Source organism: Labrus mixtus, chromosome 11 (assembly GCF_963584025.1).
Source record: "Labrus mixtus chromosome 11, fLabMix1.1, whole genome shotgun sequence".
NCBI classification, from domain to species: domain Eukaryota; kingdom Metazoa; phylum Chordata; class Actinopteri; order Labriformes; family Labridae; genus Labrus; species Labrus mixtus.
In genome coordinates, this window is record NC_083622.1 from 18293224 (window position 1) to 18319899 (window position 26676).

The 26676-nt window shown below is 40.9% G+C and overlaps 1 protein-coding gene across 2 annotated transcripts in view; it reads left to right on the forward strand.

Annotated features, from left to right (window-relative positions):
- Positions 1-321: 321 nt before the first annotated feature.
- nbeal2 (neurobeachin-like 2) overlaps positions 322-26676 on the forward strand; it is a 37349-nt gene continuing 10994 nt past the window's right edge. The window contains exons 1-31 of one of the 2 annotated variants that reach the window (XM_061050505.1): positions 322-784; positions 7601-7689; positions 7941-8105; positions 8753-8834; positions 9129-9241; positions 9373-9455; positions 10145-10230; positions 10342-10645; positions 10796-10902; positions 12363-12449; positions 13219-13302; positions 13501-13599; positions 13770-14416; positions 14498-14630; positions 14964-15083; positions 15201-15534; positions 15679-15761; positions 15862-15954; positions 16140-16311; positions 16894-17027; positions 17923-18082; positions 18388-18490; positions 19103-19253; positions 19484-19639; positions 19741-19900; positions 21087-21175; positions 21271-21975; positions 22103-22287; positions 22458-22614; positions 24198-24341; positions 25795-26118. In XM_061050505.1, coding sequence (XP_060906488.1) covers positions 710-784; positions 7601-7689; positions 7941-8105; positions 8753-8834; positions 9129-9241; positions 9373-9455; positions 10145-10230; positions 10342-10645; positions 10796-10902; positions 12363-12449; positions 13219-13302; positions 13501-13599; positions 13770-14416; positions 14498-14630; positions 14964-15083; positions 15201-15534; positions 15679-15761; positions 15862-15954; positions 16140-16311; positions 16894-17027; positions 17923-18082; positions 18388-18490; positions 19103-19253; positions 19484-19639; positions 19741-19900; positions 21087-21175; positions 21271-21975; positions 22103-22287; positions 22458-22614; positions 24198-24341; positions 25795-26118 — 5424 coding nt within the window. In that variant the 5' untranslated portion in view covers positions 322-709. The remainder of the gene's footprint in view (positions 785-7600; positions 7690-7940; positions 8106-8752; positions 8835-9128; positions 9242-9372; positions 9456-10144; positions 10231-10341; positions 10646-10795; positions 10903-12362; positions 12450-13218; positions 13303-13500; positions 13600-13769; positions 14417-14497; positions 14631-14963; positions 15084-15200; positions 15535-15678; positions 15762-15861; positions 15955-16139; positions 16312-16893; positions 17028-17922; positions 18083-18387; positions 18491-19102; positions 19254-19483; positions 19640-19740; positions 19901-21086; positions 21176-21270; positions 21976-22102; positions 22288-22457; positions 22615-24197; positions 24342-25794; positions 26119-26676) is intronic. The other variant, XM_061050506.1, reaches the window with a different exon arrangement.

Below are 26676 nucleotides of genomic sequence, written 5' to 3' on the forward strand. Positions count from 1 at the left end.
CTATGACCAGTTGCACTTATGTAGTGTTCAGCAACTTTATTTTTGTTATTAGGCCTATAATAAAGTAAAAGCCTGTATGATGTCTACCTTTTTAATGAATCCACAAAGATCATCTTTGCTTTGTTAGACACCAGCATTTGTGTGTGTGTGTGTGTGTGTGTGTGTGTGTGTGTGTGTGTGTGTGTGTATCTTTAAGAATACCAGCCTACCTGTGAACATGATCTACAAATCAACTTCTGTTTCTTGCCTTGTAACACAGCCAGACACTAGTGGATGATTACTTACACGCACATTGACAGCACACCTCCACTTTGAGAATGTGAGGCAGCGCAGTCACTTCTTGCTTTCTGAGCGGATGGCATGTGTCGCTTCCGTGGGAACTCTCTCCAATAGGAATCAGTCAGCTTCAAGCTCCCTGTAAACGCGGACATGGGTGTTTCTCCAGACATGCATTTCCACGCATTTCTTTTCCTGGTTTTACAATTCCGACAGTAATCGCAACGTTGCCACGGTCTCATCGGCATGTTTTGCTTTTTTCACGCCTTTCTAATAAGTTTGCGTGTGGCGACAGAAAACACTTTTGTGTGGATTATTTGCAGGAATGGTTCACGGGAGCGTGCCGCGTCCTGCTGCTGCCTTTAGGAAACAACTTCAGCTGGCTTTCACGCTAACCAGTTTCATGATTTATTAAGACATAATAAGGGAGAAAATGAGCAACCACAAGGGTGGTGGGATGGCATCGAAGGAGAGGCTGTACGAGCTGTGGATGTTATACTACACAAAGGTGAGTGCGGAAGAGTTGAGGGCTGACGGTGACACCTGTTGTGGCAGCAGGTCCTCTGTCTGAAGTTTATAACATGAGGCGATAAACTCATGATAAAGGTCTGTGTGGGCTGTACTGAATCCTGTGGCGTTTGTTTGAAACGGTTAACGAGGAAGTAGGTTATTTTTTTCCTGTTTGTGCACGAGCTGTTTATTTAGGCTACCTTATGGTGGAGAGTGATCTGCGCGTGCTAAGGTGTCATATCCTATTAGCCTATACCTAACGTGTCACTTAGTCAATTCTTCACTGAACGGAAATATTTAATCAATATCGGTGGTTAGGGCTTAGTTACACACTTATTGGAGTGTGTTTGATATTGTACCTGCGATGCAGGTGGTGTTGAAGCTACTTCCTGTTCCTCTATGTCGCTCTTCCTTCTTAAAGCGACTCACATTTAAACCATAGTAGGGTTAATATTGTCATACAGCCTGTTTTGTATTCAGAAAGGAACTGTTTTCCCTCTTACCACCCTGAACCTTTTTAATTACTTAAAGCACAACTAAACGAAAAAAAACAACACATTTCTCTGTGGTGTTAAAACCAAACCTAATTAGTTCATATTCTAATCTAATTATCAAATTGCTTTGTCAGTATTTAGGTGTGAAACATGACTCCTTTGTGGTTGTGATTGCATCTCATGTGTTTTACTATTCATGAAGGCTCAATATCTCGGTAATAACCATTAAACAAATTCATTATGAAAGGGTTTAGGGTTATGTTTGCCTCATCAAGAAGGATGGAATGATGTCTGAGAATAAATTAAGTATTACTATTTAATGTGTGTGCAATCTGCTTCCATGCCTGAGGACAGAGAAAACAAGACAAGATGATGTCTTTCCAACGTTGCATGCGCTGTGTTCACTGTGTGGCATAAAGACATAAAGTCTGTCTGAAGATGAACAGTGTTGGATTTACCAAGAATATGTTATTAGGACATATTTCATCACGTATCTGTATTTGATTATGTTTTAATTCAAATGAAGATTATTAACCATTGAAAAACTTTACAAAATACTAAAAACAGGGCTGGGGGAAATGCTTACATTCCTGCAGAAATGCCATTAGTGCAACAGTGACACAAGTGAACAATAAGAGTATCACATCTTAGAGCATTTCCCATCACTGCAGTCATTGTGGTTAATGGTCTGACCCTGTTACTTTTCCTCTGGGATGCTGTCGCTGCATAAACGGTTGTTGAAGACCTTAACCTTCATGCTTTTGCCAAAGTCTTTTGGTAAATAACAAAACTAATTGTATCTACAGCTAGAAAGAGACTTTGAGTGTGTGTGTGTTTAGGAGTGTGTGTGTTTTAAATCTGACTGTGACAGCTGTCAAGCATCTCCACGTGTGAGAGCACTTCCTCATCAAGCTTCCTAATGACTCTTAGTTTTTACTCTCAAAACTTAAGAAACACATTTCTACACGTTTCCCAGCAAAGACTAGCAAACCGATTTCCAAATTTAATTGCGAGGAGAATTTGCCTGTGTGCAAGTGACCTGCCCGAATTGCCAAGCAGCGATGAAGGATTGCGGAGGGAAGGGATTGAATTGAGCCTAGTATTAAACGTCACCACCTGATGTGACTCAGAGGAGCACAAAAGGCAGCAGAACCACTTCAGAGAACAATAACCTGCCTCTCCTATACACATCAACATGCCACTGTGTGCACTGTTTTTGTGGTCTGCCTGTTAGTCAAGTTGACAAACAGTAACCTTTTTTTAACTTCTCACATCACATCTTGGACTCACGGGTTTTTCTGACCCTGCATCATGTATTAAGTTTTTGGATTCCAAAAGAGTCAAACTCGAGCAAAGATCTGAGCTTTATTTAATCAGCTTTTTGTTAGTGCTGTAAACAAGCCTTTACTTACTTGTGGCAAAGGCCTGACTCCTTCGGTTTGACTCACAACTAACACACCCAGGCAGCTGTCTTAACACCCAGCACATCTGAATTGAAGTCTGTAAATATTTCAGTCTTGAGTGTCTCGGCTGGTTATAGTTTATCATCAGACTTTTTCATTACTGTTCATGGCTATTTACATTTTTTTCCCAGAATCTTTAACCTCACAGTATCAGTGCAAAATCCTGTAAATATCCTTTTTATATACACGTGAGTTTACAGTGTAATGATGAATCCTAACAACTGATTCCAACATGTTTGTGGTACATAACATATCTCAGCAATCGTTCTTGCTGCAAGAAAGCAAAACTTGCTCAGGCTTGCCAGTGATAAAAGAGCTCAGCTTCCTCTTATTGTGCAAGAAATCACACACCTCGTGCAAGATTCTTAGATCTGCTGAGGTTCAGGACTGGTGTATGATGTTTAAAAGCCATTGTCAGATAAAAGCGAGACATTTTCTGTTCAAATGACCAGTCCAACAGGCAGGCAGGGATAGAGAAATGGAGAATTGTCCCTATTTGGTTAGACCAGCGAATAGATTATTTGATTTCATCAAAACAGCAGCATATGTGATATTCTATTTCTACAGATATGCATTTATTTCATCACATAGATCTATAAGCACCTGTGTTGAAATGCTACACATATAATGTTAAGTCACTCAGTATGTAACTCACTTTGAGAGTATGTAAATCCAAGCACAGCTCAGAGCAAACTGACAGTCTAAACATCAAGGCTGTCTTTTGTTTCTGCTGCTCTTTAAATTCATCTTTCTGCCTCCATATCTCACATCTGAGATATGGAGAAAGTTTTTGAGACCCTCATGAAGCACTCAGGCCTGACAGATATGGACACACACTGAGGACTCTGATGTAGTCACTGAAAGAGTATCGTGTCCTGTCTCATCTTGTCTATCATTTTTTGGCTGTGCTTGTTCTTTTCTGATAAAACATTCATACAGATAGACTGAACTTTGTATATATTTACATCAGTTCTTCATATCACAAGCATGGAGCTGCAGCAAGTCTTCACTTTGACAATCAATTCAGAAATGATTACAGCTATTTAATAGTTGATTACAATCTAAGTGTTTGACTTGGCAAATGGCAAATGTTGTCAACAAGTTACAGAAGCCCAACGTCCTAAAATTAGAATCCACTAATACTCCATTTACAGAAGTGAATGAGAGATGAACAACCTCAAACAAAACCAGTAAAATCCAGTTTAAACAGTTTAATGAAAAAAATAAACATTTGTCAACATTGAAAAACTTTGCTAGCTTATTGAACATTTGAAGTACATTTTCAGCCAAAAATAGATCAAACAACACCATGGTTTCAGCTTCTTAATTTAGAGACTTTTCAAAATTTTTCAAAGTTTTGTGAAACTGAAAAATTAGCACATTTAGTCAGACAAAACAAGCTCGTTAAATACATCAACCGTGGCCGTTTTTGCTGATTTTATACAGTTTTTAAGTGACTACGATTGACCTCTTATAATGACAAAGCTGGAATGTACACTTGGCACATTTGCTCAAAACACAGAGTCGACTGTGCTGTGAAAACTGAGCCAAAACACTTGAGCAAATCTCCTGGATGTCATGGTTCAGGATGAAAGTGAGAATAAAAGAAGCATCTCTCTCAGCTGCTTAACTACAGTGTTTATTCAGCACTCTGTCAGGCTGGCAGGGAAATAAACTGTGATCATTAGCTTGAGAGACTGTTGGAGCCACTAATTTGAGCTTATAGAGGAAGAAACGGACCACAGTGACAACCTCACTGCCACCGATACACACAGCTGTGAAACCAACTCTTCTGCTTGCAGTGGAGTCAGAACAAGTCACATTTAGCTCCTTTTTGTTTCCATTCCATCAGGCACTGTGCTGTTTATGTGTCTCAATTACGCTCATGCTAGGATTAATTAGATTTTCATAATCTGCACTGAGAGATCTAATGACAACAACATCATCCCGTCATCTCACTGTGACTCTCCTATGAGCCCCGTGATTGAATTCCCTGGTGCGCCTCCATCTCCCCTGTTTACCAACAGAAGGGCCAACCAGGAAAAATCAAAGTGCTCTTTGCTTTCACTTGTGCAGGAAGCTGGAGCAAAGCAGAATGCCAAGCAGTAGAGAGCGGCACAGCTGCCTGGCCATGTGCAGAGAGAACAGAGATAAATGACACAGTTTATAGAGATCAGCGCCTCACGGTTGGTTTGACATCTGTTCTTATCTAAGTGTCATCTAGCGCTTTACCTTTTTTTTTTTTTTTTTTTGAAGAAATCCTTCAGTGATGTTGAGGGAAAAGTTGAGCAAAGAATGTGTATGAACGTGTAATTGTAGTTTTTAAAATGATGTTCGAAGGACAGACTTAAAGCAGGGTATACCAGGTGTTGCAACTAATTTGAGTGCAGATACACTTCCCAAGATTCACTTCCCATTTGTGATCTCACTCTTTTTTTTATGACATGCTAAATACCTGACTTTTTTTCTCGACAAGGAACAGAAAGATTCCACTTCCTATTCCACAAAAAAAACGTAAAAGGGAGTACACTGGCTTCATTGAGTCATGCTTGGTTTAAATCTAAAGGCTGTCGTCACACATAGTTGTAAATTCCAATATCTGTCACTTAATTAACCCTCATTAATGTGTTTCCTCGTACATCGTGAACTTCAGTAGACAGATGTAATGACCTAACTGTGGGCATCATCATCTACAACACCATGGCACACTTAGTGTCGTCATATAAAGCTATTGTTATCTTCAGTAATGTTTGGGAGGTTCCAGTCATTCAGCTATCTTATATCATAAAGTACAGTAAAACAAAGCTTAAAGGGCGTAGCAAAAACAACATTTTTTTTGTCAATCCTCATCAGTGGCAGAGCCAGACTTCTTTTGACTGGCGTTGCCCAACTTGGTTTCTGACTTGCAAGGGTGGCCTGAAGATTTTAACACGAGCACTGTCTCTGAAACGGCACATAGTCCATCATTGTTTGGATTTTGGAGTGGCTTCTGTGGTGGCAAATCCAATTTCCAGGGTGGCCATGGCAATCCGTGGCCACGGTCCTCTGGATCTACCACTTCACCTCGCTTTCTGTACTCATTCTCAAATATGGGATTGTCAGAGACATTGGATGTCCCTGACATTCTGCATGGACAAAAACATGCATAGATTTCTCACAGCAAGTGTGTGATGACTGTCATTCTGTTGTTTATTTTTAATAATATACATGTCCCCTTTCTCCTACTTTAATGCATCAGCAGCAGCCACATTCATTTGTAGTCCTACTGTAGTCTCTAAAGTTAGTCAGTGAAACATGGACTGACATAGAAAAAAGAATTGTATTATTTCCCCTGCAACATCTATCTGTTGCTTCCGTTTTTTCTTGGTGTGGGAAGTTTTTTATAAAGGCCTCTTTTATGTCTGCTGAAAACTTGTACCAAAGGAGGAAAGGGTTTGACATGCAGGCCTAGTATGAAGGAAATAAACTTCTGTTAAAGTGACATGTCATTTCCTGGTTGCTCACTTGGTGTTGGAAGACAAGAAAGGAGCGTGTCAGAGCAGAGGCTGAGGTGCAGCTCCTGAGTTGCTGGTTGAGAAACAACGCGGAAAGTTTCATCTGAGACCGGGTTCACGGGAGCCTGGTACCCTGCTCAGCCTCGTACAATGAGAGATGGACTGGTCCACAAGTCATTGCCAGTTGGTAATGTACATTTAACATTTAATGCAGGATTAGAGAAAACATGGTTGTACTACACAGCATTTTTAGAGTTAACTTACTGCATTACATTTCAAATTCTCTAAGTGCAGGGACTGTTACAATTAGCTTCACGTTAGACATGCAATGAGCTGGAGCATGAAGTTACAGTATGCATGTTAAAGTTCTGTGCTTGCATTGTTTGTCCCTGTGCAGCTTTGAAAGTTACCTACGTACATCAACTGCATCACCCCATTTATCGCTCATTTGTTTGCAGAGAGGAAGTACCTGACCGATTGTTGTACCATGTGCTGTTTACGCTGCTGGATGTTATTTGTGTGTAATGAGTCAGTCAGTCTGGAACAACTCGTGTCCTCCTTCAAAGTGTCTGCTTTACCAAGCTGTGTGGCAAAATCAGAAACAACTGCTTTTAGCACACTGCGAATGTAAATATTCAACTTCATGAGGGAGCAGTTCTAAATGTCCGGTGTTTTGCACTACTTGAATAATCAGGGGCCATAGAAATTATTTTTGGCTTTATTTAAAAGGAATGCTTTGAGGGGGGAAAAGGAATTAAGTTAAGAGCTGTTTCTCTGGGGGTGACCTATGTTATTCAATCTTGTTCTTTAGTCTATGTGAGGTAGAGAGAGTGACGTAAAGGGGGAAGAGTGGCAGGATATGTTGCTCTGTGGAGGCTGATTTCAGCCGAGATAATGGCTGTTGTATGTAAACATCCTCGCACAATTGAAACTCTCTTAAATCATTTCATAAAGCATCCTGTAATGCAGGGATGTCTTATACTTTCTTTTTTTCTTGTGTGCTGCATTCAAAGTTGTAGAACTTGATTTTGAATTTTAGAATGAAATGTAGGTTAAAAAAAAAAAGGGAATATGTAGATTTTAACCTACCTGTTTTTTGGCTCATGTGTTCCTCTCTGTATGTTACATCTCTATGCAACATCCTGTTTCAAAAAAACAGATCACATGGTTTAGTTGTTGCAATGTTTTTTAAGCCACAGTGTGTCACAGTAAAATGCTCAACCTTTTTAGATACTTTTACGAGAACTTAGCTCAACCAAAGGTCATGTTCACAGGAACACATTATTTTTCCTCAAGTAAAGTTAACTAACACTGTGCACAAAGAAGGAGTTGTGAATGTACATGTTCTTTCGCCCCCACACAGAAAGATGTGGGTTATCTGCAGCAGTGGCTGGAGGCATTCGTGTCGTCCTTTGAGAAGCTCATTGATGTGCAATCACTGGAGCCACGGAGGTTAGTAGTAACAGTTATTTATTTTACAAACACCACATAGCAAGAGACTCCCACCAGCTTTCATTCCATAAAGCAGGAGGACTTTTGACCTCCTGTAGAGATACCATTTTGGCATGTTTATGTTATGTGTATATGCAGTCCCTATTACAACGCTCTACCTCTTTGCTACTGGCTCCCCTCCTCCATCTTCCCGTCTCTCCCTCCTCCATCTTCCCTCCTCCTCCTCCTCCTCCTCCACTCTGTCATCCCAGGCTGGAGGAGTGCAGCGCCGAGGTGCCCCTGCTCCCCAGGGAGGTCCTGCTGTTCCTCAGCACCCAGCTATGGCACAGCGCGGTACACCTCACCGCCGGCTCCGAGCAAAACAGCAGCACCCCTCACCCCCTGCTCCTCATCAAGTTCTTCATCATTGTGTGCAGGTGAGGGCCCAGGTGCTGCAAATACACTTAACTGTAACCATGCAACACATAGGAGTGGTGGGCTCCTGAAATAAAGTATAGATGATGTTACCATCACAATAACCAGCAGATAATTGTTGTTAAGTAGAAGTAGATGAAGTACCAAATCTCCAGCTGAAACATGTAGTAATTCTTCTTTGGAAATTATACCAATGATAATGATAATAATGATGATAATAATGATAATACCAATATTTTTGTGAATGCATCTACTACTACTACTACTGCTACTTGTGCTAATAATAACAATAATCCTAAATCAATAACACAATATGTAAAAGTTTTTATAATGTGGCTAAATAAGAAATAAACAATATTAAGGAGGTTTCTGAATACACATTTTGTTGACATAATGTCCAAACTGGGTCTATTTGTCTTCTTCTGTGCTAGATATTTTAGTCGTTTAAAGGGAAACATTCTTAAAATAGTTTTTTTTTTTTTTAATTTTCAGAAGTTAAATATGTGATGACTAAATTGTGCCTGCAAGGCTTTCTCATGAAGTTGTCCTGTGCTTTCTGTGCATTAATGAGATTTATGTGTTCTGTGTTCTTCCCAAGAAGGTCATCCTGCATATTTTCTGAACCCTGCTTTTTTTTCTCCGTCTCTAGGAACATGGAGAACATTGACCCAGAGAAGACCCCTGGTTTTGTTTTTGAAACCATTAAGCTTCTGAATTTCTGTTTGGACCAGGTAAGGTCATGATAAATTGAAGCTAATACCAAACACAGAGCTTAGTGATTCATGTTTGTGTTCGGCTCCACAGCTTTCCCAGTGCAAAGATTATCTTGTTCCATTTTAGCCAAACTATGCAGAAATGTTTTACACAGTATATATGCTTATAGTTTGTGTCATCCTTAGTACTTTTAACTGAGAGCTAGTTGTGTAGCTGACCTTTCTTCTCACATTATTTGTTTTTGTTGAATATTAAAACCAGATGAATCTGTGCTGAACGAACGTGTTCCAAACTTTAATTTTGTTCCTCAGCTGAAAAAGGGACAAGGGGAGCAGTCGTCCTTGGAGCTGGTTGTGCAGTACGGACTTGTGCTATGTGAGAGTCTATTTGACCCTTATCAGACGTGGAGGAGACACCTGGAAGGGTGAGTGTGCGCTGCTTAACCCTGCAGATCGCCTGCGTGAATGTGTGGGAGGTGGAAAATAACCACGAAGACTGACAGACTATGTTATGCATTTAACATCTTGCCCAACCTTTGGGCTTTGTGTGTTTTAGGGAGGAGGTGAGCTTGCTGGAGAGGAACAAGTATAAGTTCTCCCCGCTCACCCTGCCAGAGGAGTTGCCTGCTCTCTTCCATGGTGAGACACTCCCTTCACCTCTCTGATCTCTGTCAGACCTCATATACCTCAAGAATCAAACACAACTCAGATCAGTCAGGCTTGACTCAAAAAATGTTGACCTTTCATTTTCTCTACACCTCATTTTAAATCATTCTTTTATTGTTTCCTGTAATGAAAAAGAACAAACAAGTCATATTAGTCTGTGGGAACTTAAGGTTTGCTCTAAAAACCTAAATATTCAGCTCCTGGTTTGTCAAGGTTTGACTACCCAGAAGCTGGCATTTCAAATCACAGAAGCCTATTTGATCAGAAATATTTAATTTGTAAACCAACAGGTTAATCTCAGTTTTGGGCAAGCTTCAGTATGTCCAAATTCTGGAGGATTATTCTGTAACACAAGCTGTGTTTGTTAAGAACTGATCGTGAAATACCAGGCTAATTAGCATGGATCAAGCTTTTGTCACTTCCCACAAAGGGGTAATAGTTTGTTTCTTTTATTTAGATCTGAATTTGATTTAACTGATTTTCTTTTATCTATTTTTCGTATTCATAAATAGGAAATAATAAACCTGCAGAGACTGGAATAGGACAAAACTCCAATTTATTAGAACGCTATTTAGCTAGCAATGTGTTAATGTGTTTTTCTGCATTGTTGCTAAATGATTGCTTGTGTTGGATGACATTGTCTCATGTATCCATGCTCACAGAAAGTCTCCAGGAAAGCGAGCAGATCCCGGAGCTCCTAACCCTCAGATTGGTTCATCTCCAGGGTGCTGTCATCAGTGGAGCAAAGGTCATTCACCCTATATCTGTCCTCTTCTTCATTGATTATTTTACAGTCTGAAAACACAACTCCTGCTACCTAAAAGGGATTACTAACAATTAACTGTCTTTTCTCCCCCAGAAGAATGGCCTTCTCTCCATCACCCCTCAGTCTGTTGAGGATATGTTCTCTGTCCTGCGAGCGTGGTGCTGCCGGACCTCCGCTGAACCAAAAGACACAGGTCTACCAAGGCTGACCCTGCAGTGCCTGACCACAATGATCCATCTCCTGCACTCCAGCAGCCCTGCAGAGCGACAGGTGGAGATCAGGACGATACTGGAGAGCTTCTTCCAGCTCCTCAACTGGAACCGTCTGCCAAGCAGCAAGGAGCAAGACAGGCAGACTTGGGAGGACAGTCTGATCTCCTTGCAGAGCCAAATGCTAAGTAAGAACATGCCCACCGGGTCTCAAATCGAGCAAGTCTACCTAAATCTCTATCTATCAAAATTGATACATTGATCAAATTGATTTTCTTGTGTCATGTCAAATGTCAATAAAGCACTCAGTCAGCATTCTTGTTTGTTGACACTTTTAGCCGCTGTTCCTGAAATCCTGCAGTGCCCTGACAGACCAGTGCTGCAGGCTGTGTTCCTCAACAACAACTGCTTTGAGCACATCCTCAGGCTTGTTCAGAACAGCAAGGTCAGAGCCCCGTCGGAATGAAATGTCTCTATTTGCTCTGTCCTTCTGTCAATTTGCCTGTCTGCTCCCCCTTTTGCCACAGCCACTTTCTATTTGGTCAATCTGAAATATCAAAAAAATGTACATGCACAGCTCATAATTTAACCTCATGGCTATTACAATGCATAGGTCACCCTGCAGTTTAAAGAGACTAGGGCCAAACCTGTCTCCATATTCATAAGGCTGCCATGCTTTTTCCTCTCAGGTCAAGCTTAAGGTGGGAAGCTAAATGTTAGCATGAAACTCGCTCCTAGCTTATAGTTGATTAGCTCGGCAGAAAATATTGATGTTCTAATGTAACGTTAGCAGGAAATTGATGCCCTTTGTATTGTATTATACTTCCCTGCAAAACAATAATGTTAGCTATGTCAGCCATAAGCTCACAGTGATATTATCTAGAATTAGCTAAATGCTAACGTTACCCATTGTCTGAACATAGCAAATGGGTATTAAATATCTTGTCTTAACTTAAAATGTGGATAGAAATACATGTGGACTTTTTGCTTGTCATTGTATGTGTAGTTGCAGATCAATTAAGAAGGGATAACTTGATAAAAAGAGTAAAGTAGAAACGCGGGGGTTGTTGTAGTATCACATACAGCTTCTCTTTGGATTCTTCAGGTTTGCTTTGCTCAATTCATCTTGTGAAAGGGGTAATTTCATAAGTAAAACATGAATTAATCAAAATATGTGAACATTTTACATCCTTATATTGAATTCATATTCTCATTCATGCTATTACCTGCTCGCAAGATGGGATGAAATGATAATGGTTTGTCTATAGACTGTATACATACAGATATAGACTCAGTGACGTCAACCAGTGGTCCCTATATTGAAAATACTATCTTAACCTTACTTTTGATCAATCTAGAAACAGGCAAAGAGGCAGAGTTGAGGCAGGCCTCAAGCCTCCTGGCAAATGGCTAATACGTGCCCTCCTGCCTGCTGGCCAACTCAACAGAGACATAGTTATGCAAATGTATGCATAACTATTAGACATCATGATTCTAAATAGATGAGTTATTTTAAAAATCAGCCATTTGTACAGTCTTTACCAAAAAAGAAAAAAAGGTCTGTCTAGACCAAATATTTTTTTGAACCAGGCTGTAAACATGTTTACTTCTGCTGTTAAAATGGGCATTTTAATATTGGCCTTAATGGGGATTCGTATGGCCATCTTAGCATTGGATTTAATTTTCAACAGAGGAGGTTGCCGCTTGTTTTTTTTGTCAGATGATCTTCATTTATGCAATTTACAACCTGTAACAATATAACAGCATCTCAGCTTCTCTGCCAGAGTATGAGGTCAGAGGACAATGGCCGCTGTCTGAATAATTACTGTTACCACATAGATTACCTTTTTTGTCTAATTGTCTGTATTTTTGTGTTGTGTGTGCCTGCATGTGTACGCCCTGCAGCTCTTTCAGAGCAAAAGGTGTAAACTGGAGCTTGAGGTTGTGAGTGACCTCACTACGTGTTTGCTCACAGAGGTTGAAGTGGACCAGGTACTTCCCCCTGCTTGGTGTGTGGACTTGGTCTGTCAGCAGGAAACTCAGCCTCCTTTACACCTGTTAACTGCTCTGAACTATTTAAACAGGAAGCTTGAGGCAGGAAGTCTGGCTTACGCTCGCTTGTAAATAATGCTGGTAGCGTGAAGTAGTTTGAACAGCTATACCTGATAATAGGGGGTTAATTTATTATGTGTTTGTATTGTATTGTATATTGTATATTGTAAGCAGTATTAGATTTTAATGGATTGATTTATATCACTCATAGTTTCAGGCTGAGTTCCCTGTTGACAACACTGGGCGAGAAGAATTTCAGTTGTGTGTCCACAGTGCATGAAATTGCAGATTTTTCAATTTTCTTTTCTTCTTTTCCTGGTTTTTGGCTGTTCTACGGTCATGCTTGTACTTGTGCAGAAGACCTGGCTTGAGTCCTTGCATGACCCTGGATTTGATATGGCCTAATTTCCAGTATTAGTTGGGGGTTTCTTCAGTGTTTTTGGTGGAAGGCTTTAGTTCAGTTTTTGCATGCTTTGACCTAACAGTAATAAACAAAGAAGGGATTGTTTAGAGACTGGTACAGCAGTTCACTTACTTTGACCTACTCTGCTGCAATAATTGTCATTTGGGAAAATGTAGTGTGCTTTCTCTTGCACTTTTTTAGATCTGTACAATATGTGCTTTCTGTGGTTCTTGGTGTCCACACATGATGATGCTCAATTTTATTTCTGTTATGGTACTATCAACTGTAAATATTTTTTTTATTTAGGTCTTGGAGAGAGGACCCGACAGTATTACAGTTCATGCCCTAGGTGTCCTCACTGCTATAATGAGCAACTCTCCCTCGGCTAAGGTAAGGCCGCTTGTGATCACTTAAGATCATATATCTGTAATACTGTTCATGTCCACAGTTACTGTCTGATTAGGAAAGCTATTTTCTGTTCAGAAAAGACATTTCATCCTATTATCTTCCAATGGATGGAAGTGTGCCAACTAAAGATCCCAATGGAGGAGCTTTCTTCAGACTATTTCTGTCTTTCTTCCACCTCAGGAGGTTTTCAAAGAGAGGATTGGTTACCCCCAGCTGTTTGATGTGCTGAAGAGTCAAGGTCAACCCACTAAAAGGCTGCTGCAGGAACTGATGAACATGGTGAAACTCATATTTACTTATCATCCATACTGAGTGCAGAGACTGTAGAAGCCAATTTCCTCTCTTTAATGACCTTGTTCCTCCTTTAATTGGGTTGCCTGTTAACCTGAAGTTATGGCCCATGTCTATTTCTTATCTTCATTCTATGTCTTCATTGTTTTCGTCTCCAGGCAGTGGAGGGTGAGCACGCCCACGCCCATCACCTTGGCATAAGTAACGACCAGCCTTTGCTGCTGCTCCTGCAGTGGCTGCCTGACCTGTCAGGCCAAAGGGACCTTCAGCTGCTGGTGGCCCAGTGGCTGGCTGCCATCTGTGGTGGCTCTTTATCCTGTCGCACTGTGGCGGTAGAGGCGGGCATGATGGGGGCTCTGCTGCAGGTTCTTTCCCAGCCACAGAATCTGGACAGGCAGTGTGCAGACGCCCTTCTTGGTCTCCTGCAGGACCTGGGCTCCCTGTGCCTGAGGCCAGAGGAGCTGAAGAGCCTGCTCAAACTGCTGAGGGTGGATCAGGACAATGGTGCAGCAGTGGGGAAGGTGCACCCCTACTGTACCCCCATCATCCGAGTGCTCTCTGCCATGGCTGCCAGAGAAGGCCAGGACAGTGCCCTACAGTACTTTGACCTTACATGCCCTGTGGCTGGCATTATGGTACCCACAATCCAACGCTGGCCAGGTAGCGGCTTTGCCTTTCATGCCTGGCTCTGCCTCAACAAGGAATTCCCCTCAGAGTTCTCAAACAACCGGAAGCCTTCTGCAAACTCTGGCAACGGGACCCAGCATGACATGGGAAAAGGTCCACGCAGAAAACAGCTCTACAGGTAAAAAAAAGAAGCTAAGTCATAAGCTCTTAGGGTGTCTTGCCAATATTTCAATTAAATGTTTTTTCTTCTTTTGTAAAGCTTCTTCACTGCAAGTGGAACTGGGCTGGAAGCCTTTTTCACCATGGGGGGTGTACTTGTTGTGGCTGTTTGCACTAAAAAAGACTACATGGCTGTCACACTCCCTGAGCACCCACTGGCTGACTCATGTTGGGTGAGGATACCTACAGTGTTTGCCAATATTTGTCCTCATTTAGCCTGTCCCAAATTAGAACTGACTCAATCACAGATTGGTTTAACTACAATACATTGTTCTTCTATGCAAAGATGTCTGGGCGTGTGACGCTGAAGAATAATTATTGTAGGAAATTGAGAGTACCTCTTAAAGTATAGTAGTTTTAAGAGGTTAGTGTGGTTGAATTGCAGCTGTGAATTTTCACTGTGAGACTGTTTTCTTGACTTTGTCGTTGCCAAAAAATGATTGTAAAGTAAGAAAAAAAATCTATTTGAAGTAGTGAAGTATTCCTTACTTTTATCCTCACCACAGCATTCGGTGGATATAGTCCACATACCAGGTCGCCGCCCATTTGGTCAGAACCTTGTAACCATATACATTGATGGTGAGCAGCGCAAAACTGCTCAGCTTCGCTTTCCATCTTTCAGTGAGGTAAGTGAAGCTGTTTTCTAATGTTCCTTGGAGAACTTTTTATTATATCAGAGTAGTTCCTCGCTTTCAATCTAACTTCCTTTTTTTGTCTTTCCTTTTTTCTTCCCCTTCCTGAAGCCTTTTACTTCCTGCTGCATCGGCTCTGCAGGCCACCGTACCACTATCACCACCACCTCGCCCAACCTGCCCACGTCCTCCTCCTCCAATGCATCAACATCAGAGTTTTCCTTCCCCGCCCATGCCCCTGCCCTTATCCGTTCCCAGTCCTTCCCAGCCTCTTTTGCAGGAGGCCGCTGGGGGTCTCTGGGAGACGCCCCAGTGCACACCATCTCAGCAGGACGACAGGACACAGAGTGGGGAACACCTACATCTTTGGACGGGCTGCTGGGCACAGCCTTTATCTGCCACGAGGCTCTGCAGCAAACTCAGACCAGAGCTCTGCACGCTGCAGGTGGGTAACTTTCTCATTCAAGGCACAAGAAACAGAGTGAAAGACAATCTGTTGAAAGAATACTCCAACCATTATGATTTGGATGTACTCCAAGGTGTGTTTGCATAGTTTCTGACCTACATTGGTTCCTGTTCTCTATCACAGGCCCAAATCACGTGTCCCTATTCAAAGCGGATGGAGAGTTGTCTGATATAAACAGCAGGCTTCTGCTCTACTACACTCCACAGGTGAACCAATAAAACGTAAACGTACATGATTTATATCACTGCTTTGATTGTCATTATTAACATGACTTTTTTCATTTTCTTTTATGATATATTTTTTCAGGCCTTCAAGAGCCAGATTTGTCTGGACTTGTCACCCAATCACCAATATGATGGAAGGCTTACAGGACACCGGGTAGTCAACTGGGACATTAAGGTTAGATATCAGACCGTATATGACCAAAAAGGTCCTGAAATATGAGATGCAGCAATATTAAATGCTTTTGAAGTGTATGTAGCTTGTTTTTGGCTGGTCCCTTTTATTAATGACATTTCTGATGAAATAGAGCTCGTGTGGAAGAATGTGAAAAGTTAAAAGTCTATCAATTTTTTCCCCTGCAGGATGTTGTGAACGTGGTGGGAGGTATGGGGGTTTTGCTGCCCCTGCTCGAGCAGGTTTGTGAGGCCGAGCAGGCTTATAACGGCGGTCGGGAGATCTCAGACCTGCTGGGACCAGAGCTCACTTCCCCCAGAGGCCGGGCTGCCATGCTGCTGCCACTAAACAAGTCTGCAGGTCAGATCCTGTTTAGTTCAGATATTCTCCTTTTCTTGCATATTATGTTACATGCACTGATAGTGTCTCTTTACTAATTCAACGTTGAAGTATCATGAGTACATTTTTCCACGAGAACTAATTTAGATGTAGCTCTTGGTTTGTTCAGTTGTTAATGTGCCAATTTCTAAAAATGATTATCTGTGAAGTTCAGACTTGTTTTGAATAGCAGTGAGTCAGAACCTGCACATCGTGCATTATGCAAGAACTAACATGAAGTATCTGACAATACTAGATGTGAAGCATATACTATACTCTTCATAAAAACATAGCAAAGACTGTATGATAAATGCTAATGGGTTAAATGTCAGCAGTAGCGTAGGCAAACAGTCAAAACAGTCGCATTCAGTATTTCTGGCCTTGTGCACTGACGTCTGCAGTGAGAGAATAAAAGAACAAAGTGTCCAACAAAAGTTAGACAAACACCTCGTCAGATGACTTATGATTCATCTTGAGACAAGTGCTGTGTCATGTAAAAAAAAAGCCACCATGAGTATACAGGAAATCTGAAATGTTGTTTTGCCCCAATTACTTCTCTCTCAGAGGGCAGACTGGAGAGAAACAGCGTCGCTGCCTTCCTGTTGATGGTAAAAAACCTGATTCATCATCACCCCGTCAATCAGGAGAGCTTGCTGCACTGCCACGGGCCGAGCATCATTGGAGCAATGCTCAGCAAAGTGAGTGGCCCACAGATCAGTTTGCTCCAACAAGTGGGAACTTTGTGCGGGTAGAACTAATTAGCATCTGAAAGTGACTAGTTAACCTTTTCCATTGTATTAATGCTGTGTAATTGCTGTGTAATGAATGGGTACAATGTTGGTGGCACAGATTCTTTCAGAATGACGGGATCACGTGCTTGTGTGGGGGGAATTAATGCAGAGTTGGCCAGACTGTAAGGTCTCTGGGACTAAGAAAAAACAATACCAGCTACAAAATCTTGTTGGAAATCTTGCAAATTAAATGTAGATCCAAACAAAATTATAACTCACCTATCATATAAGATCCAGTAAGTTGTGGTGCACTTGTGCTGCTCAGCTCTTTGTATCATATTTTACTGACATATTGTGGCAGACTGCAAGCAAAACTGGCTATGTTGTCAGCTAAAAGTTTTATTTTTTTGTCATTTTGGTTTAAGCGCTAATGCTACAGTATACTGGGCAAACATGCAGGGGGCCTGATTGATTAAGGACAACCTCTATTTGAGTTCACAAGTCAACATTGTCACGCTGCTGGAATAGATGTGAATCTTTAAAGTTCTTAGCCTATCAGGTTTCACGTTGGTGCAACACAGGCGTTCTTAACGTGTAAAGGATATGTTGAAATACATGACAGTAAGGTGGAGCATCCTGAAAGGAAATCATGTCTTAATAATCACGTGGGGTTGCCAGCTTTTGCAGTGGCAACGACTGAAACAGTCCTACAGTAGTATCTGGACACAAACACTTCAACAGCCTTTAAGTATTACTCAGATGAGAAACCCTTGAGATTAATTTAAGTAAATGGAAACATACTTCAACACAATTTAACACTAACACACTTAACCCCCCTCCCTCTGTGCTCCCTCTGCTGCAGGTTCCTGGCAGTATGATGGACATGAACGTTTTAATGGCATGTCAGCTGCTGCTCGAGCAGGTTTTCAACGAGGGCAACAGTTTACTCCTACAGCAGCTCTACCAGCACCTGCTCTTTGATTTCCGCATCTGGACTAAAAGCCATTTTGCCGTCTGTCTGGGTAAGGCATAAGCGGCCCTTTTTGTTGTTGAGTACTACACCTGTGAACCTTTTCATGTGTGCCAGAGCTGTTTGTGTCCCTTTGATTTGTATATACAGCTTAAAAGCACCGTGGAGCACAGATAGAATACATTAATGCTTCCAGTTCAGGCTGTGGCAGAGGTTAAAAGTAATTCTGTGCCTGAAGCTGCACTTTAGTACCTTTTTCTTGTCATGCACTCTTTTGATATAAGCGTGCGTAGTGGTTTGATATTTGTAAATGTCAAACTAAAAGGAGATGATGACAGTGTTTTATTTCTCCCAAAGCTCATGTGCAGTACCTGTCCTCTGTGATCAACAAGGGAAAGCAGCGCGTTAAGAGGAAGTATGGCGTCCAGTATATTCTGGATACCATTCGCACGTACTACAGGTGAACCTTTGACATCCACAATACAAACACAATAATTATATCACGAAAACGATATCCTCAGTGAATGTACAGTATGGAAGCCCTAATTGGACATTCATCTATGCATTTAATTTACTCCTATTTATTTTATAGAAAGTAATTTCTGAGCTCTCAACTTAATAATGACTTGTAATATGAGATAGTAATAGGCTTACTTAAAGTCATAAGATAGCAAAGGCAGCATGGCATGTGGTGGTCTGTCCATTCAAAATGACCAGCCTATTGTTTTGTTTTCTAGATCTCTAGAAAAGGATCTTCTAATCACAAGAAAACAGGCTTTGTTATCCCAAGATAACAATAATATTACATCAAGATCTCAAGAGAACAAACAGAGATTACTCACGGGTGATTACAGGATAAAAGAGAAAATAAGATGTATGAATGCATGTCCATGTCCGCTAAGGGCTTCCGTAGTACAGAAATCCAAGCTCATTAAGAAAAGAAAAAAAGAACAGTGAAGAGGTTTAAAAGTTAGCGTAAATTTGCTTTACTTTTTCATATTTATTTCAAGTCATGAACTTATCAGTCCATAAAAAAGAATACTTACTTCTTTTTGACTGTCTTTGTCTATAGTGTGGAGAAAGATGGCAGCCCTCTGTCTGATGAAAAGCAGACGATTCAAACATCTCTGTTTGGGTTGCTGAAAGACTTTCTCAAGACCCCCACGTCAGAGGAGCTTCACAGCGTCCTCGCCTACATTTTGACTGCAGGAGAGGAGCAGCAGGTATGTTTTTAATGATGTTTCTTCAGTGAGTTATCACTTGACCTTTTCAGAGTGATATTAAACTTCCAGCCCGAGTTAACTGGCCTTTGATCATCCACTTTTCCTTTTTGATTCTCATGTTTTGGCATCTGGGTACTTTCAGACTCCTCTTGTGAACTTCTTCAAGTTAAACCCTTCCTTGTATATGTTTCAGGATACTTTCTTGTGATTAATTTCTCTCTCTTATGTAGGTGGTGAGGGCGTTGGATGTGCTGTATGACCTGTTGAGGAGCAGCCCCCCTCGTGAGCAGGTGCAGGCTGTGCTGCTTGAATGGGGTGTGGAGCAGCTGTACTGCTTGCTGCTCACTCAGAGCTTCGGAGACGAGGCCAGAGAGAGGGTCTTCAGGGTTAGAACACACTTCTTTTGATCATTGTCTTGAAATTCATACTGCCGTGCTATGTATGATCAGGTAAGAAAAGTGACTTACATTCCCTTTAAAATTGGCAGGTTTTGTATAAAATCCTCAAGAGTGAGCGGGTGTCTGAGCGCAATAAACAGCGCATTAAGCTGAAGGACTTCGGATACCTGGGCCTGGTGTTCTTACTTGAAAACTTCCCAGTTACCATGACAACAGTGCGATGTCTGTACGAGCAGGTCCTAGCTACAGGTAATGCCAAAACAGTATTTTCCTGGTCTTTATTGAGTTCTTTAAGAGACAAAAAAAGAAACGTATCTGAAAGTCGACGCTGCTGGAAATTTGGCTTTCTTTCTGTTTGACTTTAAATAATTACAAATCAAGCAAATCATTTCAATAATGACAAACTCATCTACTACATCAGGACTGTGCATTTTCAACAAATTGATTAACAATTTCACTGGTATTACCAGCAAAAAGCTGTCATTGCAGTCTGATTTTATACAAAATTACTTGGTTATTTTGGTTTTTCATATTTTTGATTTGACATGAATTCCTATTAGTGGTGGTGCAGTGGTTAGCACTGCTGTTCCTCACAGCAAGGAGGTTTCTGGTTTGAATCCCCGTCGGACAGGAGCCTGTCTGTGTGGAGTTTGCATGTTCTCCCTGTGCATGCGTGGGTTCTCTCACAGTACTCCGGCTTCCTCCCACATTACATAGACATGCTTGTTAGGTTAATTGGTGACTCTACATTAGGTGTGAATATGAGTGTGGCTGGTTGGCCAGGGTGTAACCCCGCCTCTCGCCCTATGACAGCTGGGATTGACTCCAGCCTGAACAGGAAAGGTGGTATAGATAATGATGTAGATGGATGGAAGAATTACTGGAACTATTAATGCACTGACCTGAATGTTTCTTAAAGCAACTATTTAAATCAGAATTAGTCCTTCAGGTGAAACACAGACACAGATTTTTAACACTTCCAATTCATCATGTCAATGCATTTAAGCGTGCTCAACCTTAAATCAACTGAAAATGCATCATGCAATGCAACATGAGATTTGTCTGCAGGCATGCAAAGAATACAAGTTATAAGACAAAGTAAGTTTGAATGAATTAATATTGACATAAGATTAGACTAAGTATTTTTTTTTTTTTTTAAACTTTCCCTGGAAATCAACAGCTGCTTCTTAAATCAAAATTTAAACAGAAAAAGTGAGTGATTTAATTTGTTATTATGAGACCAATCATGTAGTCCCTCTTTAGGTTAATGGCGAATAAAAAAAACTTTTATAGAAAAGTTTTATAGAAATTGTGTAGCGGAATTAATAGGCTAAATAAAGTAGTTCCTGTTATTGATTAATGCATAGTGGAAATGCCTGCCATTACCTTCAAAATAACTTTAACTATTTATTTTTTTTTCTCTGCTACTTCACAGATCCCAACCCGAACTTCAGAGATCTGCTGGCTGTGGTCTCTCTGTCCCATCAAGCCGAACTCACGGTCCGCTTAGATATCTGTCGTAAGGTCAGTGTGCTCACATGATGTACTGAATACTGAAGCATATTTTGTATCTAACTTTATTGTTTAAGCTCTTCTTCTGCTCCTCTCTCTCCCCCCAGCTCTTTCATCTGATCTACTCCAACGAGGATTATGTGAAGCAGCTCGCTAAGCAGCCCGGCTGGCAGGACATTCTCACCAAACTCTATGTAAAGGAGTCCTATGAGTACTGCCCCGCCAGCATTTCAGACTCTGGTACCCACAGCTCCTTTGAACAAAACTACCGGCCAGCATTACGCAGAGATCAGTCCCTGGTCATAGAGGACACAAACATCTTCCTGAGCTACCAAATCTCCGAGGACATCGATGACGAGGAGGAGGATGAGGGTGGTAGACGAGATATGTCTGAGGGCTTTTCTGATTTATCCCAGTCGCCTTCGAGTGGAGGTGGAGGCACGCTGAAAAACTACGCCGGCTCCCCTCATTTCAAGTCGTTTGATTCAGTGGAACAGGGGAGCCACTCGTCCTCCATCTCTAATGCGGTGGATATCAATTCATCTCGCCCCGATGAGGAAGGGAGAGACTACCAGCCCCTCTCCCCCTTTGGTACATCACCCTTTGAATTGTACATGGGGGGGATGGGTGAGACAGGCACACACACTCCTGTAGGAAGTCTGACAAACACGCCATCTCCTCTAGAGCACTGCAAACCTTTTCCACCTCTCAGACCCAGAAAGAGTTCCAGTCTGTCCAACGTGCTGGATGATACAAGCTATGGGACAGACCCCCCCACTGGGGATACAATATCCAACACATCAAACCCACAGGTACTGCACTTAACTAACATATCAAGATAAATCCTGATTTAGAAGTTGTTGTTTTTTTTAATTTGAAATAGTAGAGATCTTTTTTTTGTTTGTCCGAAATTGCTGCTAATTGTTTATGCATTTTTAGCAGACACCTGAGGAGGAGCTCTGCAATCTACTGACCAACATCATCTTCTCGGTGCTGTGGTGCCGCAGCAGGCTGGAGGGGACCGAGGATGTGGTGTGGAGAGAAAGAGGGCAGGTCTTCTCCGTTCTCACCAAACTTGGCTCCTCCTCCCAACTTGTCCGTCCTCCTGATGAAATAAAACGAAGGTCAGTGAAGAAATGGATTTTCCCTTCAGAAAACAGACACATTGAAGCATTCTCATAAAGGAAGACACACTGTGTTCCTTAAATGTCTGTCTAAATATCCATAAATGATCTCCTTTCATACTGGAGTGATGAATTAAAAATGCTGGGGTTTTTTTCACTCTGAACACCAGTCTTTTAGAGATGATGCTGGAGTCGTCTCTGTCAGACCTGAGGGAGGCCCAGGGAGCTTCTCTGCCTTTCTGCCCCAGTCTCGTTCGGCTCCTCAGGCTCCTGCAGGACTTTTTGTTTGCTGAGGGTACAAACAACCACACCCTGTGGAGTGAAAAGGTATATCACAGATTCTACCTAAAACAAATGTTCGTGTGACAAATTCTAAAGGTTAGTTGACTGAAAACACAAGGGAAAACAAAGGGAAGAATCCCAATTTTACTATTGTATCTCTTAGAGTTAAATGTGGTGGTCTAAAACTTCTAGGAATATCCATATTAGAACAAGCTAAGACCAGCTAATGCTTTTAGAGGTTTAGATTTAATAACATCAGTTGCAGCCCAGATAGTCTCTGCTGTATTTACTTGAAATGATGCAACTCTACTAGAGTTTATAAAGAAATAACACTATAAAGCAAAATATATAACTGATATTTCACAAAAAAAGAAAGGGGAAAGTTTTACTTTACACCACAATAAAGCACCATTTGGCTGAGAAACAATCAACAGTGAATCCTTAATTAGAGGCCCTGGCTCTGCTTTTTAATTATTGAATACATTTTTTCAAATTAAATTTAAATATGCAAAAAACTCAAGATGATGTATGGACGTTAAAAACTGTTAACCATTGTGGCAACATATTTTCTATTTTTTTGCTTCGATTAAGATCAGAGGAAAAATGCCAGTCTAAAGTTGGTCTGTTAAAAAGAAGCTGCAGCTAGCAGCTATTTAGCTTAGCATAGCACAATGCTAACGTTATGCTATTGTTTGTCTTCCAGCCAAGACCAGCACATAAAACCCTTAAAATTGTCACTCATAGTCACATTCTGTAACTTTTTTTGTACTGAATGACTAAATGAGAAACAGAATAATGAGTTTGTTGTATCTATACAGACCCAGAGAAGCTATTTTCTAAACCTCATTTATTGTAACTCTCGGGGGGGAGAAGAAGCAAAAATCTGATTATTATCCTTTGATTTGTTTTTTTGGGGTCATGTGATAGTCATTAAACAGTGTCTCTCTTGTTTTCGAAGGCTATCTGAGGCTAGTTATTAGCTTATATTAGCATGACAGCTGCTATCACTACAGTACTGACTGTGGCGTACATCACATACCAGTACAGCAGACTGCACATTTGCTTTCTATAAATACTCAACACCAGAGGGATTTAAAAAAACTTGAAACTGAAAAGAAGTCACTGCTCAGAGCAACAAACAGTCCACAAGTATTTTATCTGGTATAAAATGCTCAGTGGAAGACATTGAAGGTTGTTGTCTTCCAAGAAATTAATGAACTATCTGGTTTTTTTTTGTTTTTTTTTAAATTAAGTTGGGGCTATGACGTAGATTCATCTAGTTACGCAATAAATATTTGAATATCAGAGCAAATTTGAAGGCTATGAGATTAGAACAGTCGATAAGAATTATGTTGATATAAGAGGAGAGACTTAAGTCTTGACACTATGTGCAGCTGGGTGTGGTTGTCATTGGTTGGAGTTTATTATCAGGGGAAATGTTTCTGTCTTTTCTGACTGCAGGGTGGAGAGTCATGGGTGTAGGTAGCATCTGAATCACCTTTTTAAATGCATGTTAAGCTGTATTTAACTTACTGAATAGCTGAAGGTTGTTGTTGATGCTACGAGGTGTGGAAACAGGTCTAGCCTATCTCTACAGCCTTTTGTTAACTGTTAATGTTGTGTTGCAGATCTTTGAGGGGGTGGTGAACCTGCTGGACAGGTTGCAGGCTTGGCATAGCACCCCTGGCAGCCCCGGGAACACCGAACTGAAGGAAATGGCACAGATTGGACTACGAATCATCACGGCGTACATCCATCAGCAGCTGTCACCGGTCAGAAAATTGTCTTGTCCATCACCCAGTTGACCAAAAAATGTCAAATATGTCTCACGGCCTTTCACAACCCAAACACCTGTGTAACTGAACTTTGAAGAAAATGAATTTAAAGGGGTTTCAAATATTTGTTTAACATGATTAGCACCCTCAGATAAGCCCGTGTAGCAATACCAATCCTTCTATGGCTCTCTTTTCATGGACATTACAGTCATTCCTCTATGGGAGTGTTCAGTGTGAGAGGGCAGCTCCTCTCTGAGTTATGACTGATTCTAATGCTGCTCCATCTGTGGGATTGTGGGATAAAGCAAGCGGTCATAAACAAGCTGACCATAAGGCTTTCCATCACATGTTGCTAGGCCAGTCTCCAGTGGCACTGGTCCCCCTTAAGCAATTTGTTTTTTAAATGTGAAGTCTGAAATAAATTAAACTTAATTGCACCCTTAAGTAGAATATTAATTCAAGTAGTGGAATGTATTAAATAATATTCATATGAGTGCCAATGTTGCATCAATTTATGCTTATTTTTCATATTTCATATCTCATCAAAATACACCAGCATAAAAACAACTTGTAGAAGTATGAACTATTGAGTAAATAACAGGGGTCCACTTTCCTTCATGACTTTTTGATACTTTTAAGCACATTTTTCTCTCTTTTTTTAAAGTAAAAACTGGATCACAGACCTTCTACTTCAAATGATAAAATGCTTTTATGGGATGGATTTTGATATTTTAACCCAAGCAAAGGATCTGCTTTTGCTTCTCTGACAATAATTAAGTCTTGCTCGACAAATACGTTTTTTCTTAAGGGGTGTAGATCAGCCTTTCCAATAACTTCTTTAAAAAGGAGCGCTTGAAAAGAAACAAAGAGCAAAGAGACTTTTCAAAAATTTATCTGTTGGACCGGTTAAGCTCAAATTTACACAAAGTGCTTTTCTGATCTTAGTGGGGTGTTGTTTAAATAAGCACAGTGTTGCATTAAACACTTTGAGTCTCGTAAATTCCTTAGGATAAACAGCCTTGGTTCAGTCTTTAAATGAAATATGCATTTCTGTCATCTACATCAAATAACTTACTAATTGGCCATATAGCTATATAGCATATACTAATACATTTTATATATTTTAATAATCAATCCATGTACTGATGTTACCTTTTTCATTCATTTACAACATGAGAGATAAGGAGGTCTCTTTTTTTCAAAGCAGTTATTTAAAAAATAAAGATTAAATGCTGTTTTAATAATTACAATATTTTATAAATGACCAAGGAGTGATATGAGGTCATGTAAATGCCAGATTATTCTCAAGGATCATCAACTGATTAGGTGTGGTTCTGTATATCCTGGAAAAAACGTCATTATGTATTTAAATATTTTTTTCATATCTCTATAAACTTTCTGAATGGGCTATAAGTCAGGATTTAACCAACTACCTCTTGCCCCTCTTCAGGTGCGTGAAATGGCCTTTTTGAAGCTCCACAGTCTTCTACAAACCGTGCTGCCTCTCAGCTGGGAGGAGGTGTGCTTCCTACTCGGGCACCTTGGCTCCCCCCTGTGGCCGGAAGGTGTAATTGATGGCAACAAATGTGGAAATGCAGAGACTTTCTCCCAACTGGTCCCAATTGTGCGAACGCTGCTGGACCAGCACGCAGAACCCGAGGCCCTCCAAAACTTATTACCAAACCTGCCCGTAACTAACGGCAGCGCCACCTTTGCCCAGGACCTGAAGACTTACTGCGACACATCGGAGTGGCAGGAGTTTTTCCAACAGCAGGTCAGTGTTTTGGATGACGTTTTGTATTTAAAAATAGATGGAATTTATCTTAAGTTTAAGGAGGCTGGAGAACATCTTCTCCAGTGTTTGGTAAAACTAAACAACTCAAATAAACCATCTCACGTCTTTATCACTTCGGGGAACACTTGAGTACTGCTCTGATCTTTATAATTCTTATGGGTGGCCGAGAAATCTAATCCAAATTTTTACAAATGTTTTTATAAGCTGAGAAAGTAAAGAAACAACAACCCAAAACTCCCAAGTGTCTTCTATCTGACCTTCAGTGTATTTTTAGTAGACTTCAGTTTATTCTCAAACTTAAAGCTGACATATTTCATGAACAGACACCAGACATGCTGAGCACCAGCTGAGAGGTGGATTTATCATGGCTGTGTGTGACAGCGCGTGTTCATAAATCAGTTTAGTTTAGTTTACTTCTGTATACAGATCCTGTGATATATTAATCAGCATGGCATAAATGTGGATGTCATGACAGTTAAGTTTTAGTGTGTATGCAGTGGCTTTGCATTGGTTTTACACAAATGTTAAGAGGAGTTC